Here is a 17430-nt window from a genome sequence, read left to right on the forward strand (position 1 = left end):
AAGATATATAATATGGTTCAGACACTGGAAAGCAAACACTGATAAGGGACAGATAGCATCAGCTCCAGTCTATTGTGTGCCACAGGAAATTAATCCGAGATGCAGGCTGGGCAAACAAAAAAAGCACACAATCAGACCTTCACGCACACACACTGTGACTCACACACACCCATGCGCATAAACACACCGATGCACAAAGTGTACATGGATGTCATGCACATGCAAACACACACTTTTCTAATCTCGGCCGCTGCCTACGTAACAAACACGGAGAATGTACCGTTGAGACTCGACAATTAACACACAGGCAGGGAAGCGCACAACTAATTCGGGAGTGTGTAGTAGTTAATGGAAGAGAAAGTGAGAGTGGAACTCCCTCAGGCTTGTCCTGTAAAGAGGAATGTGCTCGTACAGTCAATTTGCCAAGTTAAATAAAGATGAAGGGAGTTGAGAAGGTGACCCAAACACCCCCTGAAAGTCTATCTATCCATCTATCTGAGGTGATGGGAATAAATCCCACCCCCGGCAAAGGTCTTATGATAAAAGCGAGTTCTGGGATGTGATATGAAAGACCTAACTGTCTTTGTCAGGCTAAGTTCCTCATGTTGTTGCAAAGCGTTGAGCCCTCGAGGCAAAAGTTTTCTACCTTTGATGTAGAGCCTGGAGACAGAGGAGTCAGAAGGCAGTCAGGCTGCGTAAAGGTTCATTAAGAAGCACAAGTTCAGAGGGATGTGACAACGGGCCGAGTTTTGGAAATGACTGCATGTACCCGGACCGCCCTGAGGTGTGCAGAGCCTGGACATTTAAAAATGTCCAGCGTTAACAATAAGCTCAGTGGAAGGAAGCAGCTCAGCAGCAGTGTTCCCGGAGGAGAGGCGGTGCAAAGAAACACAGCTGTGGGCGGAACATGGAGGAAATCACTGCGTCCCCTCCTCGAGCCACCCCCCCCGGGTCACTGCAAAACACACGCAGCAGATTTCACCTCCCCTCCTTCATCAACACGATCACATATCATGCGTGTTTTGCTTGCATTGATTTAGGTTGCACAGATGTTGGTACTCACTCTTACACATGTTGATCTCGTCTGTCAGCTGGATAAACATGGCTGTTGACAGTCCTGTGCAACTATGGCAGCATCAGAAACATTTTAGAGAAGCTGTCTGGAAAGTGCTCAGCGCACAAACAACCAGTTTGGAGAATTTAATGGAGACTGACAGAGAAAAAGTCCCCATTATGGCAAGAAATTGAACTTAATATTGACTCGCAGGCACACTTCAAGTCCCTCGGGGAATATGAGTGATACCACAGGAGATTAGACCACTATAAATTACAATACATCACTAAACTGGCGCTGTAAAACAATATAATAGGAAGGTAATAGCAATTATGTGGCTTTGAGGAACTACAATGCTGTCAGCAGCACTTCTGCCGTCTGCAACACTGGGAACAGATTGATAATCGCATTTAGAGGTACGGAGATGAGTGTTATTAGCCTGTTATTCCGGGAGAAAGCCTCTGGCTGGACAACGCGAGAGGAAGCCTCGCTAAACGCGCTCCTATTGTCGTTTTGTCGCCGGCAAAAACATCACGACAGTCTGGCCAAACCGTCTCCTGCCTCCCCTCCGGCGGAGGAGCCCTACTGTAAGGTCTCACAGCTGACCTGAGAACCGCTGCACCTCAGCGCAGCCATCAAATTTTAATTGTGTTGCTGCTCCCTTTTATTCAGAGTCACTCAAACACGGACAGGCTGACCGAGAAGTGGCCAACACGCACGTAACGTCAGGCCCGGGTCATAAAACATACATGCGTGTGGACGCACACACTCCAGACTGCCAGCTAAGTTCCAGTACTCACTGCGGCTGTGTTTACGTTGCTGTCCCTCGGTTGTGAAATAAGCCGAGAAAAGGCCAGTCACATCCCGTCTTCTGTGATTCTGTCGCCGCTGAACCTCTGGGTGGTGTTTCGTAACGCAACAGACGGTCAGCCGAGGTGAAGTGCTCTCTTTCGGGGCTTCCTTGTGTCTGTCTCCCTGCCTCCTGTCTATCTCCCCTGTCTATCTTTCCCTCCTTCCCGTCTGTGCCAGCTTCTCCACTGGTGGCTTCCCCGACTGCTCGGGCGCTCCCGTGACGTCACGACGGTGGAGCGGTGGAGCGCGCGCCCCCGAGACGTACCCCGCCCCCTCCTCCTCCCGCTTCTCCCCTCATGAGTCGCGTGCATGATAATCCGTAATGACTAAAATCGAGATTAAATCGTTTTTAAATGCTTTTAATTTTTGAATTCTTCATATTAACGTTACTGCAACATATAATCCGTTTATCATTTTGTCATATTTTATATAAAAAAAGACAAAAAACAACAACTTTATTTTCACCTCCTGTAAAACAAAAGTTCGCAGCTCATATTAAATTATTGATTAGCTTTCATCGGTGGATGCAACGTTCAAATCCTCAAACCACACATAAAAGCAGTAACGGTATAAAAAAATACTCCATTACACGTATTTAAAGTACATATTATTTAAAAATGTAAATTAAAGCATCAAAAGAATAATCAATCAGTGCAGAAAAATGGCACCTGTGGCTGTCACATACTATATTATTGGAATACTATTCCTCTCATATTAATCTTTAAACAGCATGTTATTGCTGTAGCTAGTTGAAGTATATATTGATTTTTAACTACTGAAATGCTCTTTAGTCTATAAACTCACTGTATCTCTTGTGTGTAAAATCTGTCTTTGTAAAGTAACAGTGGTTATAAAAATAGTGAAAACCAGTAATAGTGACAGATAATCAGAGACAGACAGATTTTTGTCATACTGACTTTTCTTCTCTCCATGAGAGCACTGTCAGTCTCTGTCTTCTAATATTCCCGATCCCAAGCGATTGATCTTTCTTGATTTCATCAGATGATGGATTTGAGAGTGCTGTTATTCTGTTTTGATGTGACATGGCCACTGAGAGGAGATGATGACCAGGGTTAGATTCAAACTGGGAGTCCTAGAACAGTGACGCTGTGTCAGCTGTGGGCATCAGCTATAGCTGTACCGATTAGTTCAATAAAATATCCTGTAAGTGTAGAAATGTCATAGCCTTGAGCCACAAACTTCTATCACATTCGGTAACTTTAATTTCTCATCATTAAAATATTTAGTTTCCTCACTCTTACAAAAGAGGCCTCTCATCTCTCTCTGTATTCATACTTTGGACCCATCTCATGTTGACATTTCACAGTCAGTGTGTTTGATGAGTGAATGACCTACATACACTATCAGACTATAGCGAGTGTGGCATATTTCATTGCTGGTCAACCTGGCCTCCCAGGTCTCTTTTTCTCTCGCGCACACACATGATTACACATCATCCTAAAGAAATTTTTCCAACTTGACAATGACCAACACACACACGCACACACACACATACACACACTCATGCACAGTGTCCCAGTTCCCAGGGCGCCAGGCAGTCAGACAGCTGAGGTATAAATAGTCTGCTAGCTAAAGTTTCCCTTGAGAGAAACACTCCAGGAGCGGTGGACCAGCGCTCCCTTCTGAAAACTTTTACTAATGGCTTTTGTTCACTTCATCAGTGTAAAGAAAGACTAAAAGGGCCCAACTTTTCTAATCATAACAAAACACACACCCCTCCAACAGAACTCCATCAATGCAACCTGAGGAAATATGAAAAAAAAACAAAGATCTGAGGAGTTAGTTTTTAAGAAATACCCTTTTTATTAGGCAGTATAATACATATCAGTTACATAGTGCACACAGTACAAAACAAACACCTGCTTTTGAAGCTCATTTGTCCGATACGTTTTGGCCAAGCATGCTAGATATGGCTTGGCCTTTACAAACCATGGATTCAGTGGTCTTCACACAAAGTGATCAGAACATAGAGTGGCACATATCATACTGTATGCTCATAACTGTACACTAACATTCAAAGAACTTACTGATGAACAAGGTTATTGATGCTAAGCATAAGGTCAGAAAAAGCTGGTGTGCAGTAATGTCAAATGCACATTTTGTGCATCCCCACAGACTATGTAAGGCCAGCTTTGAGCTCAGTGGTAAAACTATTAGAGCTGTGACGAAACATTGTTTTCAATATTGATTAATCTGCTGATTATTTTCTTGTTTGGTCTATAAGATGACAGGCAGAAAAATGCTGTAAAGCACAAATTAACTCGCTTAATTTACTTGTTTTGTTGGACCAGCATTTCAAAACCAAAAGATATTTAGTTTGGTTTTGCATAAGCCTCAGAAATCAGTGCATCATAAACATTTTTGAAGGTGTAATTGGGTCCCAATGATGCCATTGCCCATGGAAGTAGCAGACCAGAACTCTGATTAAACAATGGCGCCATCTCCTGGACAGACTTGGGTAATGCATGATGTCTGTAACTTCCACCTTTACTGATTTGAAGTCAATTTAGTCAGGAAGTCTTTTTTTGCAATGTGTCTGGAAAAACAGAAGCATTAAAATTAAGAATACAGACGTTAGACTGATTTTTAGCTTCCTTTTTCCATGTGTGCTGCAAGAAATATACTTCGCTATATATTCCAATAATGTGTTTGCCCAAATTCTAACAGAAATATGAAATGAGAAATCTGTAATGAGAAGCGACACACTCATTTCGCCTGATGTGTGTGACACCTTAAGTTGTGCGGGCCACAGAAGTGATAACGAGTGTGTCGTTTAAATCTCCATAGATACCAAAAATAGGGTAGAGCTTTGGTCTGCTGCTCAAGGAAGTGCCAGTCATAGAATAGAGGAAAGCTTTCAGCATTGGTGTGGTCTCATTGAAGGTACATCCTGTGTACGAGTAGATCAGAGTCCTGGCGTCCACATCATAGAAGGAGACCTCTCCCTTCTCATAGTCAACAAACACGCCGACTGTCTGGGGCCAGTGCGTCAAGTTCAGGGGAGAGCTGTGAGCAAAATATTGCCATTCAAACTGGTTGTACATTTTAACAATCGTCCAGCCTCCCGTCTGAGGGGTAGGACAGCCAAACATCTCCATGTTAATGGACTCTTTGACCACCCCCAAGATACAGCTTTGACTCCCACTGACCTGAACCTCATAGTAGAACCTGCCTGAGGAAAAACCATCTTTCCCAAGGACTAAGGGTTCACGTATGAATCTTCTCCCAAACAAAGCGGGAAAAAACAGCCGGCCGTCGCCAAATCTCAGTTGCTTCCCATCCGCAGACACCATGAGTCTGGAATTGGCTGTGTAGGCGTCCATAGTTACATCCACCGCATTGCACCGCTGGATCATCATCAGCTTGTCCTGAGGCAGACACCAGCCCTCTTTAATAAACTCGTCTGTCATTAGCTTTTCGGCTGCATCTGGTTGCGTAACGGCCTCGCAGCCGTCAGACAGCCTGACCTCATGGATGAGCATCTCCATCTCATTGCTGAGCGTCTTCTCCATCTGAGCCACTGCTTTCTTCACCAGCCCCACGTAACTCTGTGGACTGATGTCAGAGAGGTCTAACGTGAATGGAGGGGCGGAGCCGGACAGAGGGTCAAAGAGGTCACCAGTGCGTGCAGGAGAGCAGAGAGACGGACAGCTCCGCAGGAGGCGGAGGTGGTCCTCTGTTTGTAAGAGCTGCTCCATTTTGGATCTTTTCCGTCTCAACGCAGCGACTTCTTGCTCCAGCTGTGTCACCTGATCCTCAGCCTGCTTCTCTGCCGCTCTCTGCTTCTCCCGGATCAGCTCGACCAGCTCAGCCTGGCTTCTTTGCAGAGAGACCACAAGCGCGGCGAAGACCTCAGCAATGTCTGCTATCTCTTTCTCTGACTCCTTCTTGCTCTGTTCAGCTGAGCGTCTGATTTCCTTAATACTCCTGGATTTGGTGTTTTCCATCATCGTTATCTCGGATGTCGCGCTGAGCAGCCGGGCCTTCCTCTCCCTGAACTCGTGCTCTAGTGGGACGGCTTCATGCGTCACGTGGTCGTCCTTCAAGCACATGAAACAAACACACACCCCGTCCACCTGACAGAAGAGCTCGAACATCTTGTCGTGCTTCTTACACACCCTGTCCTCCAGGTTTGACACAGGGTCAATCAGCTGGTGCTTCTTAAGGCTCGTGACCCTCTGGTGAGGCTCCAGGTGGGGCTGACAGTATGACGCCAAACACACCAGGCACGTCTTCTGGGCCTTGAGCTTCGGCCCGAGACAGATGTCACAAGGCACGTCCCCCGGTTTGGGAAGGACGTCGTCTTCACCCCTCACCCTCATGCTGTTTAAATGCTCCACCATGTCTCTGAAGCCTGTGTTGACCTGGAGCTGCGGCCTTTGTCTGAACTTCTCCTTGCAGAGGGGACACTGTGCCAGGTCACTGCTGGCCCAGTACCCTGTGATACAAGTCTTGCAGTAGTTGTGTCCACACGGAGTGGAGACAGGCTCAGAGAACACACCCAGACAGATTGAACACAGGAGCTGCTCTTCACATGGGAGGCTGTTGGCTGAGGCCATGTCTAGACGAGAGGAGAGGATTTGATGATTATGATTTTCCATTTCAAGGCCTAAAAATGTTTAAATTTAGTGGTTTCTTATTTCCAACGGCACCTTTTTTTCGCCAAAATATCACCTAACATAATTATATGAGGGTCCGAGCAAGAAAGCAACGCAAGGCTGTGCAGAGGAGAGACACTGCATTAAAGGTCCAGTGTGTGCGATGTCATGGTGAGCCTGTCACCTCACCCTTCCCTTTCCATATGAACCTATGGTGGCTGGAGAAGTGACTGCTACTTCTGTATGGAGGTGTGTGTGGATTTGGAAACAGATTTCACACAAAATTTCAGAATGTTAGGAGCTAATTTTAATATCTGTCAGCGCGTTTGCACAAGAGTCTCCTGGCAAAATGCGTAAAAGTCATAAAAGTCGTTCCCATTTGGCTGTTTAGACTGAGGATGTGTTGCAAAAAATCTGATTTAGGCCCACGTACGACAGTGGAAAGATGAGGGTCCATGTGATTTGTGCTATTCACACTGTTGTGAACAAACAGATGTGAATTGCATAAGCAAGTAAATAACTAAATCGGATTTGGGCCACTTGCGTCTGCAGCGTGAACATCAGACCGTGTCCTCGGATAACATTTCGTCCAACAATACCATCAGAGTGAGTTCATCTTTCCAGGCTCTCCACTTTTCACTGATGAAAACAGTAACACGGGCAGAATTTCCTGTGGAAAATCACCGGCTGTAATGGCTGCGGTCACTCAGATTTAACTGGCACTGGCAAATTTCAAGGTACTTTACTTCAGTGTTTCTTACGCACTTTACGCAAACATACTCTTTACTTCACTACATGTGTCTGACAGCTTTAGCTACTAGTTACTTTATGTATTACAAATTTCCACACTCTTTCTGTCCAGTGAAAACTTATTTGATCTTACAGAATATGATGCATTGCTGTAGATTGCATTTTTCAGTAAATTTAGTTGGTAATACTTTTACTTAAGTAAAGTTTTGAATGCAGGAAGCGTACTTGTAGGTGAGTACTTTCACAGTGTGGAATTAGTACTTTCACTGTGCATGGGAGGAGGCCCTCATGAGTCTCTCAGGGTGGATTGTTTGGCATATAAAGAGCAAAGAAAAGAAGCTCACAGTGTATAAATAGACTTGACTCACAGACTTACCAACACTCCCAGTTTGATCGGTAACTTGCACCGATGGTTGTTTCCCCCCAAGAAAACACTGGAGCTCAGCAGCAAACACATTATAAGTGCGAGTAAAAGAGAAATAAGCACTAAAATCAGGAAATGTCTCAGCAGTCGATCTGACGCAAAACGGGAAACACAGGAGAGCGAAGTCCAGGTAGTTCAGCACCGGGATGACTGATAGCGGCTTCGTCTATAATGATCCGATCGTTATTATCATATATTTCACAGGCTGTTAGGTCATATTGAAGCTCAGACTGTTGGCTAAGAGCTTCCTGTGAGCCACCCTGCTCTCATTAAAATCAAACAGGAAATGTCTGCGCACGTTTCAGTCAGATCACAAACAGGAATCAGAGCGCTTTACCTTTACCTGCCGAGGTGTGTGTGTGCGGTCTGTCCAACCTGACGCTGGAGAGAAGTTCCCTTTCATGCGCCCGCTTTCATTTCTTCTATGGGACACATGATCCTTCCCTTCCTCTCCTCCTTCCTCCTCCTCCTCTCCCTGGAAAAAGTTGCTAAATCTGACTTTTGCAGCATTGCGCATTTCCCTCACAGTTTTTCTTCTCATGTAAAAAAAATAATTTAATCCACCGATAATTGGCACATTTTCCAAACTGATCTTTTTTTTTTTTTTTTTTTTTTAGGGCATTTTCTCTCTTAATTAAGGCTTTATTTTTCTTTCATAGTTTGTCAGTTGTCTTAAAAAGCTGGTATCATTCATCTTTTTAATGCTAAAAAAGCTCCAAGCTGCGTTTCTGTGAATATGAAAGTCATAGTTTTTAACAACTGTAGGTCTCACTCTGCAGCACCACAGTCCAGGCAGGCAGGAAATCCTCCACACCAATATAAAGTTTTCTCCTGAATCAGCTTCCCATTCCTTAAACAAGCATGTCTTTACTGCTATTCCTACGACCAACTTACTGTAGTGTTGATAAAGCCCCAAACATTCAAAATCATAACAATAATACATGCTCAGTTTTTAAACTTGTGCTTTATTTGTTGGTTTTGTTTGCTGTGGTTACCAGCTGTTAGATGAGGGGTGCTGTTACGAATCTCGGTCGCTAGATGTCAGTGTTGTATAAGAATCATCACATTGCGCCATATGCGTATTTGTTTCAAAAGCAAATGAGGTGCCCTCAAAGAATAAACTGAGAGGAAAGCATTATTATTATTATTATTATTATTATTATTATTATTATTATTATTATTATTATTATTATTATTATTATTATTATTATTAATAATAATAATAATAATAATAACAACAACTATAAAATAAGGTAGTATTAACATGTAAGACATGCACAAGAGCTCTGTTGGCTGTACAGTTAAAACAGACATCCAATGTTAAGACTCCACTGTGAGTGAGTGAGTGAGTATGTATGCATGTTGTGAGCTTGCAGAAGTGTGTGTGCGCGTCAGTGAATGCGCATCATCAGCCATGGGAAGTGTCCAGTGCGCTGCATGCCGAATGTACTGATGAAGAGGTTGAGGACTGTGGTGATGAAGACTATGATGGTCGTTACGTTGTTCAGGTAATCCAGGCGGTTCTGTAAGGCGCTGTTATTCAGGTTCCGGCGGCCTGTGACACCCACCCACACACACAGAGAGACACACACAGACACACACACACAGTAGAGATAGAGAGAGGGTTCAAACTACACACACTGAGAGGTGCTTCTAGTTTGACAGGATGCTCTACGCTTTGATTCACCTTACACACACACACACACACACACACACACACACACACACACACACACTACACTTCATGTCCACATTTCGCTCATCAGCAACAAAAAACAAACAAAAATACACGCACACAAAAAAACAAGCACAGTAGAGGCTTCTGTTAAATCACTACATTTATTCATCTTTCTGTAGGACAATGTGTTCAAACATATTAAAGGGATGTCTCTTGTTTATATTACCCTGTTTTTTTTTTGTCTGGTATTGAACCTCAGAATCTTTTTTTCTATGTCAAACAAGTTTTAAAATAAATGATATATAAAATAAGTGTAGAACAGGTTGAAATACACATCACGGAGCACATGCGAATTTTTGCACAAACATGTTATTGCAGCAAATAAAATAATGCACATTTACAGATATTCAGTGGATTAAAGTGAAAACATTTTAGTTGGATTACAGCGTGAGTCACTTTTTAAAGCCTGAATAATAAACCAGGTGTGATGTGTGAATTGTACAGGTGCACACTCATTTTAACTGAATTTCAACTTTAAGTCAACGTGTGTATGTGTGTGCAGATGAAATACTTGTGCAGATGGTGTGTGAGTGGTGTGTGCATGCATGTTGCAGCGTTGCATGTTGTGTGTGTGTGTCAGAAGTGGAGTCGAGCCAGCAGCCAGCGGAAGAAACCAGTCCTCTTGGAGCCGAAGAAGCTGACGAAGAAGTTAACCACTGTGGTGACGAAGATGACGCCTGTAGCGAGGTTGTTCAGGTAGTCGAGTCGTTTCTGATTGGACACCACGTTCAGATCCCTGCGGGCTACAACACACACACACACACACACGGACAGACACACAAACACACAGTTTCAAACGTTTCAAACACATCCACCCATATGCACACATGCAGTTAAGGCATGCATACTCACACGTTCATACACTCACACTGACCCCATACAAACAAACAGCAGCATAGTTCAGTCACTCGCCCTCCAGCCTCCTCCCTCATGAGATCTTATAGACTATGACAATGTGGACATTGTGTCTGTTTTGTGCTTTTCTGGAGTGACATTTTGAACTATTTTGTTTGTTTTGGTGAGTGTATGAGGCCCATACACTTTTCTTTTAAGGTGATTTCAGGCTGGACGCATTTTAGAGGTGGCACATATTAAGTCAATGCAATGACAACTGGACCAAACAGACAAAAATTTGTTCTAGCTTGTGTAAATAGAGGTGAAGAAATGTCCTTGCAAGCTGAAAATGTTTAAACATGAGCTAAATCTTTGTTGTAAGGAGTCAGTTTATTAGAAAAGGTCAAATGGCTTGTAGAAACAGAGATGTGCTTCATATTTAAAAAAAATATTTGGAGGTTTTCTCATTCATTTCAATACAGCTGGAGTTTTTGTGAAGCTGGTATCAGGCGGCCAGTACAAGAGCAGCATCTTAAAGGAATAGTTAAAAACTTTGAGCAACATGTTTTCTCACCAAGAATTAAACTAGATTGATCACTTTCATGAGTGTACGTAAGAAAGAAGATGGAGCTAGCTGCCGGTTAGCTTAGCTAAGCTAAAAAAGACTGTGAACTGACCTCTATCTCTGTTAATTAGTGAACTTTAGAGATGCTTGTAGGTGGATTTTGTTTCATGTTTTCATATTACAGTAATGTTGAGCACTGCTTAGCAGCTGCGCATGAATGTGTGTGATGGATTTCAAATGTCTGTGTTTTGGCGCCATCTGGTGGCAGCATCAAGAATAACAGCCTTTCAGACACAAATTCTACACAAAGCATCTTTCCACACATGAACGTACACACAGTGTGTGAGTGTAGCTGCTAAGGGTTTTTTCACAGAATGAAACGCTGGAGCAGCCATCGCAGGAAGCAGCTGCGCTGTGTGCCGAAGGCGGCTTTGATGATGTTGACGATGAGGGTGAGGAAGATGATGCCTGTGGTCAGATTGTTGAGGAAGTTTAACAGCCGCTGCCAAGAGGGGAGGAGGGTCAGCTCAAAACGAGCTGCACGCACACAGACAACAAGAAAGCAAGCACACGCGCGCACACACACACACACACGCACACGCACACACACACACACACACACACACACACACACACACACACACACACACACACACACACACACATCCAGTTGGTCCTTTGGCCCAGTCCATTCATACTGAATAAAATCAAATACAGGCATCAGAGTGCAGTAATAGTGTAGTTGATTAGTACTTTAAGTAGAACAATAAGTCAGAATAAGTTCTCTGTGTGTGTGTGTGTGTATGTGTGTGTGTGTGTGTGTGTGTGTAGAGTCTGGTCCTATGTTGAATGTGTCAAAATCTTTCCCTACTTTCCAAAAATAGCCACATATCAGAGTCATTTCCTCCGTCAGAGAGTCAGAAATGCATCCTGGCAAAGAGGCCGGTGCGCTCCATCCCGAAGACGGAGATGAAGATGTTGGTGACGAAGATGAGGAAGATAAGGACGGTTATGGTGTTGTTCAGGCTGTCCAGGCGCTTCTGGTTGGTCTCTTCGTTGATGTCCCGCCGAGCTGCAAGCAGCACACACACACACACACCCACAATAACAACAAAACAAAAATAACAAACTACACCAAAACTTTTCTCATGTGAATATATTTGGCTAAAAATAAAAATAAAAAAATAGACCAGAAAGTGACTGGACTTCAACCTGCACTGCCTGCATGACAAACCAGTGTGTCAGTGTATTAGTGTGTTAATGTGATTGGTTAAAAACATGGAGGATGGATCTCCAAGGGAGGACGGCTGATGCTGCAAGGTGGCTCACCGATGATGATGATCAGGACTCCAGCCACGATCTGGAGCGCCAGGGAGAAGGAGATGAGTGTCAGGACAGCAATGTAGTACCTGAGGAAGAGAGAGAAAAGAGTAATATAACTTCAACATTTATGTCACTGAAAGCTGATTGAGCCAAAAGTGAATGTGACAGTTCAGGAGCTTGAACTCTGATAAAACTCTGTGATCATTTCATGGAGCCAGACGTTCATCGAGAGCTTCCTTTCAACTAAAAAGCTCTTTGTGCTTTTAGCTGAATTTGCAGACACACATACTGAGAGATACTTGAGTCAACAACTTTGTGCAAACTTCAAGTGTACTGAAACTTCAAAAAAATCAAAACACACTTGCAGGAAAATTGTATTATATCACCAGCGTGTTGGAAATATGCTTAAATGTACTTAAAATGAAGTGAAAACAAAGTACACTTTAATTAAAGAGGCTGATCGTGGACTTGAAAATAAGTGCACTTTTCATAAGTACACTTTGATACTGTTAATTAGTTCTTTTTAAAAAAGTGTGCTTGTAATAACTTTTCTACACTTGAATTATTTTTCTAATACACTAAAGTGTACTTCTATTTGAGCTGGGTGTACCTGTATCCAGCTCCCTGTTCGATGACGGTCTTCATGTGTGTGATGTTAGCCAGGAACAGGGCGATGTCCAACATGCCCTCGGATACTGTCTTCTTCGTGGCGTACAGGTTCATGTTCAGATTAGAGGCCGAACCTCCCTGAAAAAGAGAGATGCACATTTAAGATCCGGCCTGCCCTTTGCACCCGTGCTTTAAGCTCAGTGCTGCAGACTGTGGATCTGTGCGGTCCCCAGATGATAAGATATCAAGATAATCAGCATCCCTATCTCTGTAAAGTGCCATCCACATGGAGGCTGTCCAAAGCTCTGCCACTGCAACTCTGTGACATCCCACAGAGACCAGGCTGTCACCGCAGCTGCAAGATGACCCCGCACTGCACTTTGAACAGCAGGAGACGGAGGACAAAGAGACAGAGGGCAACAAGGAAGACGAGAGAGACACAGAAGAAGAGACACAGAGAAAAGACAGACAGAAGAGAAAGAAAATGTTTGAATGGAGAAGCTTCTGGAGTGCAATGTACAGCGTTGATCTGCAAGTTATTCTGCTGAGGTTGGATAAAACTGACCAGGAGAGGGCAGCAATGATCAAGATACCGCCACAGGATGCTGGCAGGGGAAAAGAAAGCGCAGTCTGTCTGATACAATGAAGTATGTTCATTTCATTTGTTTATTCTAGCAACCAAATCCGAGCCAGAAATGTGATTATCAAGAGTCAAGATCCAAAATGATTTCCTGTGATGCTTTTTGCAATTTATCAAAAGATAAATCAAACTTGTATCATTACAACATCATACAGCATTTTAACTGTTTTTTTTTTTTTTTTTTTATATATCACACCAAATGAAGTCTCAGGATCCACTCCATGTATTCCAGCAGGGATTAGATAAGCTTTTATTTTGGCGGGCTTGTTATTAGTCATGGGAGCCCCAACTGCAGCTGATTTTCCAGCGGTTGGAAGCAGTTGTTTTTAGAATGATAAAGAGCTGCACTCTGTTGCGCATGACAGACTTCTGAACTCGGCTGTGTGTGCGTGTGTGCATGTGTTTGCGTGTTAAAGGGCTATCACGGGAAAGGCAGTTGTGTGCAGGGAGAGGAAAACCTTTAACATCATTACAGGCCTTATGTATTACTCACAGCATGTGTCAGACTACCATTTCCTACATCTAATTATTTTTCTGCTACAGTTCATACGCCGCACATGCACATATTGGATTACTTAACGCTGCACTATAGATTAAAGCATTCTGTCCACAAATGGATCCTTTTACCCGACGCTCTGTCAGTGTAGTTTGAATCAGTGCAGGCTGCACAGAAACAGAGATGTGTTTAAGGAAGACATAGATCTCATATATGAAGCCAATCATGTGCACACCAGGGAAGCATTGTGCTTTATGACCTCACTCTGCTGTCATGTGCTGCACTGCTCCAAAGTAAACAGAACTTTGACACTGTACATGCACGGTGATTGTTCAACACTGCGGCTCCTCTGTGCGTGTCGCCCGGTGCTGTGTTATATATTCCAGTGTCCTGCTGTTTCACTGCCGCCTCACACTCAATAAAAGGAAATTTCTACATTGTGTTTTCAACATGAACAACTTAGTCTGGAAATCAAGCAAACTTTGCTACTTTTGATGCTCAAAAATGACAAAAATAATAGCATCCTGAAACTCAAGTCTTAGCTGTGATGAGTTTAACTGGTATATTGTGCAGCAAAATAGCCTCAAGCATGCTTTTTGAGCATAGTCACTGTGAATGTGACGGATGGTATGGCCGTGGCACAAATGCTTCGAGCATCAAACAGCGTCTGAAACTCCCTCGTCAGAATCCAACAATCTTTGTAACCATCTGACAAAAACGGCCACTTCACACAGCACATTGGACAGGATGTCCTCTGCGCCAAATACAGATGGGTCCACTTCAGCATCGTCATGAGATGCTTTCAGCTAACTCCAGGATAAACCAATCTGTGGCAACCGCGGGCACTCAGCGCAAAGTGTCATGTAAAGACATCAGGGACACAAAAGGTCAGCACTGACTTATTTTAACTCATGGCACATACGTACGCATACTTATTTTAGCTCAAGACATGATGTTTTAACAAACTTAACCAAGTAGTTTTGGTGCCTAACCCTAACCAAACTGCGACAGTTTCAAGACGCTAACCATGTGGTTGAAAGGCTTTCTGGCAGAAAGGTTATAACACAGAAGCTAAAGGTTATCTTGTGCATCTGTAGGAGACATGGAGGGGCATGACATGCTATTCTTATCTGTAGGCTCTCCTTTGAATGTGCCCGCTCAAAACAGATGTAAACACCATTCCTCTAGAAGTGTTTGGATGACAGTTTACAAGAGCTTGCTCCTTTGAACCCTTAACAGTTGACGCTGCGCTGTGCTTTCAGCTGCTGTATGTGCATACAAGGAAGCACAGTATCCTAGCGGGCTGACATCATTTGCTTTGGTTTTCTCCTTATACCTTGACAATGTTAGCTTTTGCAAACTTGTATGTAGCTAACCATCAGCCATAACCAATAGCACCACAAGACTGCTGTGCAGCTCAGCCAGTGTGTTTACATCCACTTCCCTCTTGCCCATAACTGCTAGCAGACTTCATTCTGTGGTGTGGAGACAGCGATTTGGCAGGTGCACTTTGGTAACGAATGGTTCTCGCAGACATTATTCATATGAGGTCTACGCCTTATCATAACTGTGCCGTGATTTCTGGAACGAGACGTCCATGTTGACATTTCTGGATGTAGGTTTTGGAAATCTTTGAGCGCTACAAACCAAACCAAAACAAACTGGCGCTCTGCGTAAGAGGAAAAGTATGTTTTTTTTGCGGTACTTTCAGATAACCTGCAGCACGCGGTTTATCCAAATGTTTACTAATCCCAGGGCTTTTAATTTAAAATCTATCGATCATCTGTCTGTGGATGACAATTCACCTGTCCCGATGCTGTGACCCCCATCAAACCACTGCACATGAGATACATTTTTGGTCCTGGAAATCTTGATTTCATCCCCCATACGGCTTGGGCTGCAGTACAGTTTGATCCAGGCTGAATTAATCTCCAAGAAAGTATGAAGCAATTCCTAGAACTGTAGGACTGTCAAAACACTATGAACACATGTACCATGGCCTGTGTGTGTTTTTCTGAGTGTGTGAGAGGCAGAGAGAGAGACAGAGAGAGAGGGAGAGGGAGAGGGAGAGGGAGAGAAGTGGGGAGGAAAGAGAGAGAAGGAGGGTCAAAAGAGAGAGAGAAAGAAAGGGAGGAAGTGGCATAAAATACAGATATAGAGCGAGTGCGAGAAAACGTATGGATATACACTGGCCTGTTTCCATCATTCTCCACTGGGGACTCATGTGGTCACACTCGATCAACATCAGCCCTGGGCAGGTGGCCAAAACACAAGCACACACACACACACACACACACACACACACACACACACACACACACACACACACACACACACACACCAAAATCAAAATATTGGAATGGCCTACATGCAGTTTTACAGGCCACGTGTGTTCACTTAGTGTGATGTCTCTCTAAATGTACTGACTGTGCTTTTATCGCTACTTAATCTCCATTTATCTTGATTTATTAAAACATGTGCATATAGTATTATTTGACCCTTTCTTTCCCTGGACAGGTAGAGGAGGGATGGATCCTTATTTACTGCGGCAGGCTGGAGAGGTAGTTGCGGGAGGTCAGCAGGGTTACACACATTGACCCTCAGCTGCTGTGAATTACAACCGGTTGGCTTCTTGGCTCCTCCATCATGGATGTCCAGGGAGGACTACCTGGCTTGGTTTTAGTCTGAGGAATGAGCAAATGTTTCTTTCACGTTTTCTCAGCTTGCCCGTGAGGAAGCATCAACAACAAGTTTTTTCCAAATCATTCAGCAGCTGCCTTTGTTATTAAGGGTTAAACAGTCTCAGTATACTGGTCTTACTGGATATTATCCAGCCATATCGTCTCCTGCAGATTTGGAAGTTTGTCTCTGAGGACTGATGCTCAGCAGCATGCTGTAAAAAATTATTTTCATTGCTTATTTCTGAAAGATTGAAGGTCAATCATGTCAACATGCAATAAAAGATTAACTGGGAACAAGAAACTGCAACCCAGCACTTCCAAAAAATTTATAGATGTATGTATTCATCCATAATGTTCATTATTCCTACTGTTTTTGAATCAACCACAGTTTCATGGTTGGAACCCGACCCACTAGTGAGACAAGTATGTTCATCATGCCAACATCAGGCAACATCATAAAGAACATTTATTGTTTCAGACTCCCTGCTGGAAAACACCTGATAAAAGCATACACATCAAGAATCAGATAAACCCAGCTAGCTAAGAGGTAATGCTAACCCATTTCCTACAAATGTGTTGTTATATGCATGCTTAATATTTATGTAAGTATTGCATATATCTCATACTTTACACTTTAAAGAGTCAACAGCCATCCTAGTGGCTCTATGATACTGAACTAGCATTGCTTTGAGCTAAATGCCCACAATTACAATCCTGATGTTGAGCAGGTATAATGTTTGCTGTGTTCTCCATATTAGTTTAGAGCGGTGATTCTTCCCTCCTCCACCACACCTGATTCAAATGATCGGCTCGTCATCAAGCTCTGCAGTTGCCTCATAACGAGC

At 43.4% G+C, this 17430-nt stretch overlaps 3 protein-coding genes across 15 annotated transcripts in view; all 3 read right to left on the reverse strand.

Annotated features, from left to right (window-relative positions):
- The window catches only part of LOC139350863 (ELKS/Rab6-interacting/CAST family member 1-like), a 115446-nt gene extending 113335 nt beyond the window's left edge, over positions 1–2111 (reverse strand). For 4 of the 7 annotated variants that reach the window (XR_011603549.1, XR_011603548.1, XM_070992507.1 and 1 more), the window contains exon 1: positions 1855–2111. The gene's annotated coding sequence lies outside the window, so the exon portion shown is untranslated. The remainder of the gene's footprint in view (positions 1–1854) is intronic. The other 3 variants (XR_011603547.1, XM_070992503.1, XM_070992504.1) reach the window with 2 other exon arrangements.
- Positions 2112–3715: 1604 nt separating this feature from the next.
- LOC139350538 (E3 ubiquitin-protein ligase TRIM21-like) lies at positions 3716–8120 on the reverse strand. 2 transcript variants are annotated; one of them, XM_070991997.1, is made up of 2 exons: positions 8037–8120; positions 3716–6488 (listed from the first exon to the last, which is right to left on the reverse strand). In XM_070991997.1, exon 2 carries the CDS (start codon positions 6484–6486, stop codon positions 4660–4662), a length of 1827 nt encoding a protein of 608 aa, XP_070848098.1. In that variant the 5' UTR covers positions 6487–6488; positions 8037–8120; the 3' UTR covers positions 3716–4659. The 2 variants fall into 2 exon arrangements, with proteins under 2 accessions (XP_070848098.1, XP_070848099.1); XM_070991998.1 differs by having other exon boundaries at positions 4636–6488; positions 8043–8098.
- An 870-nt stretch (positions 8121–8990) lies between these two features.
- Positions 8991–17430, reverse strand: part of LOC139350551 (ninjurin-2-like) — a 30436-nt gene continuing 21996 nt past the window's right edge. The window contains exons 2-6 of one of the 6 annotated variants that reach the window (XR_011603528.1): positions 12770–12906; positions 12166–12245; positions 11708–11908; positions 11170–11373; positions 9522–10180 (exon numbers count right to left, since the gene is read on the reverse strand). Coding sequence is in view for 5 of the 6 variants with exons in the window: in XM_070992020.1 (XP_070848121.1) it covers positions 11204–11373; positions 12166–12245; positions 12770–12906 (387 nt within the window). In the remaining variant the exon portion in view is untranslated. Of the gene's footprint in view, positions 9255–9521; positions 10181–11169; positions 11374–11707; positions 11909–12165; positions 12246–12769; positions 12907–17430 lie in introns of those variants that run through there. The other 5 variants (XM_070992023.1, XM_070992020.1, XM_070992024.1 and 2 more) reach the window with 5 other exon arrangements.

Source organism: Chaetodon trifascialis, chromosome 22 (genome assembly GCF_039877785.1).
Source record: "Chaetodon trifascialis isolate fChaTrf1 chromosome 22, fChaTrf1.hap1, whole genome shotgun sequence".
NCBI lineage: Eukaryota > Metazoa > Chordata > Actinopteri > Chaetodontiformes > Chaetodontidae > Chaetodon > Chaetodon trifascialis.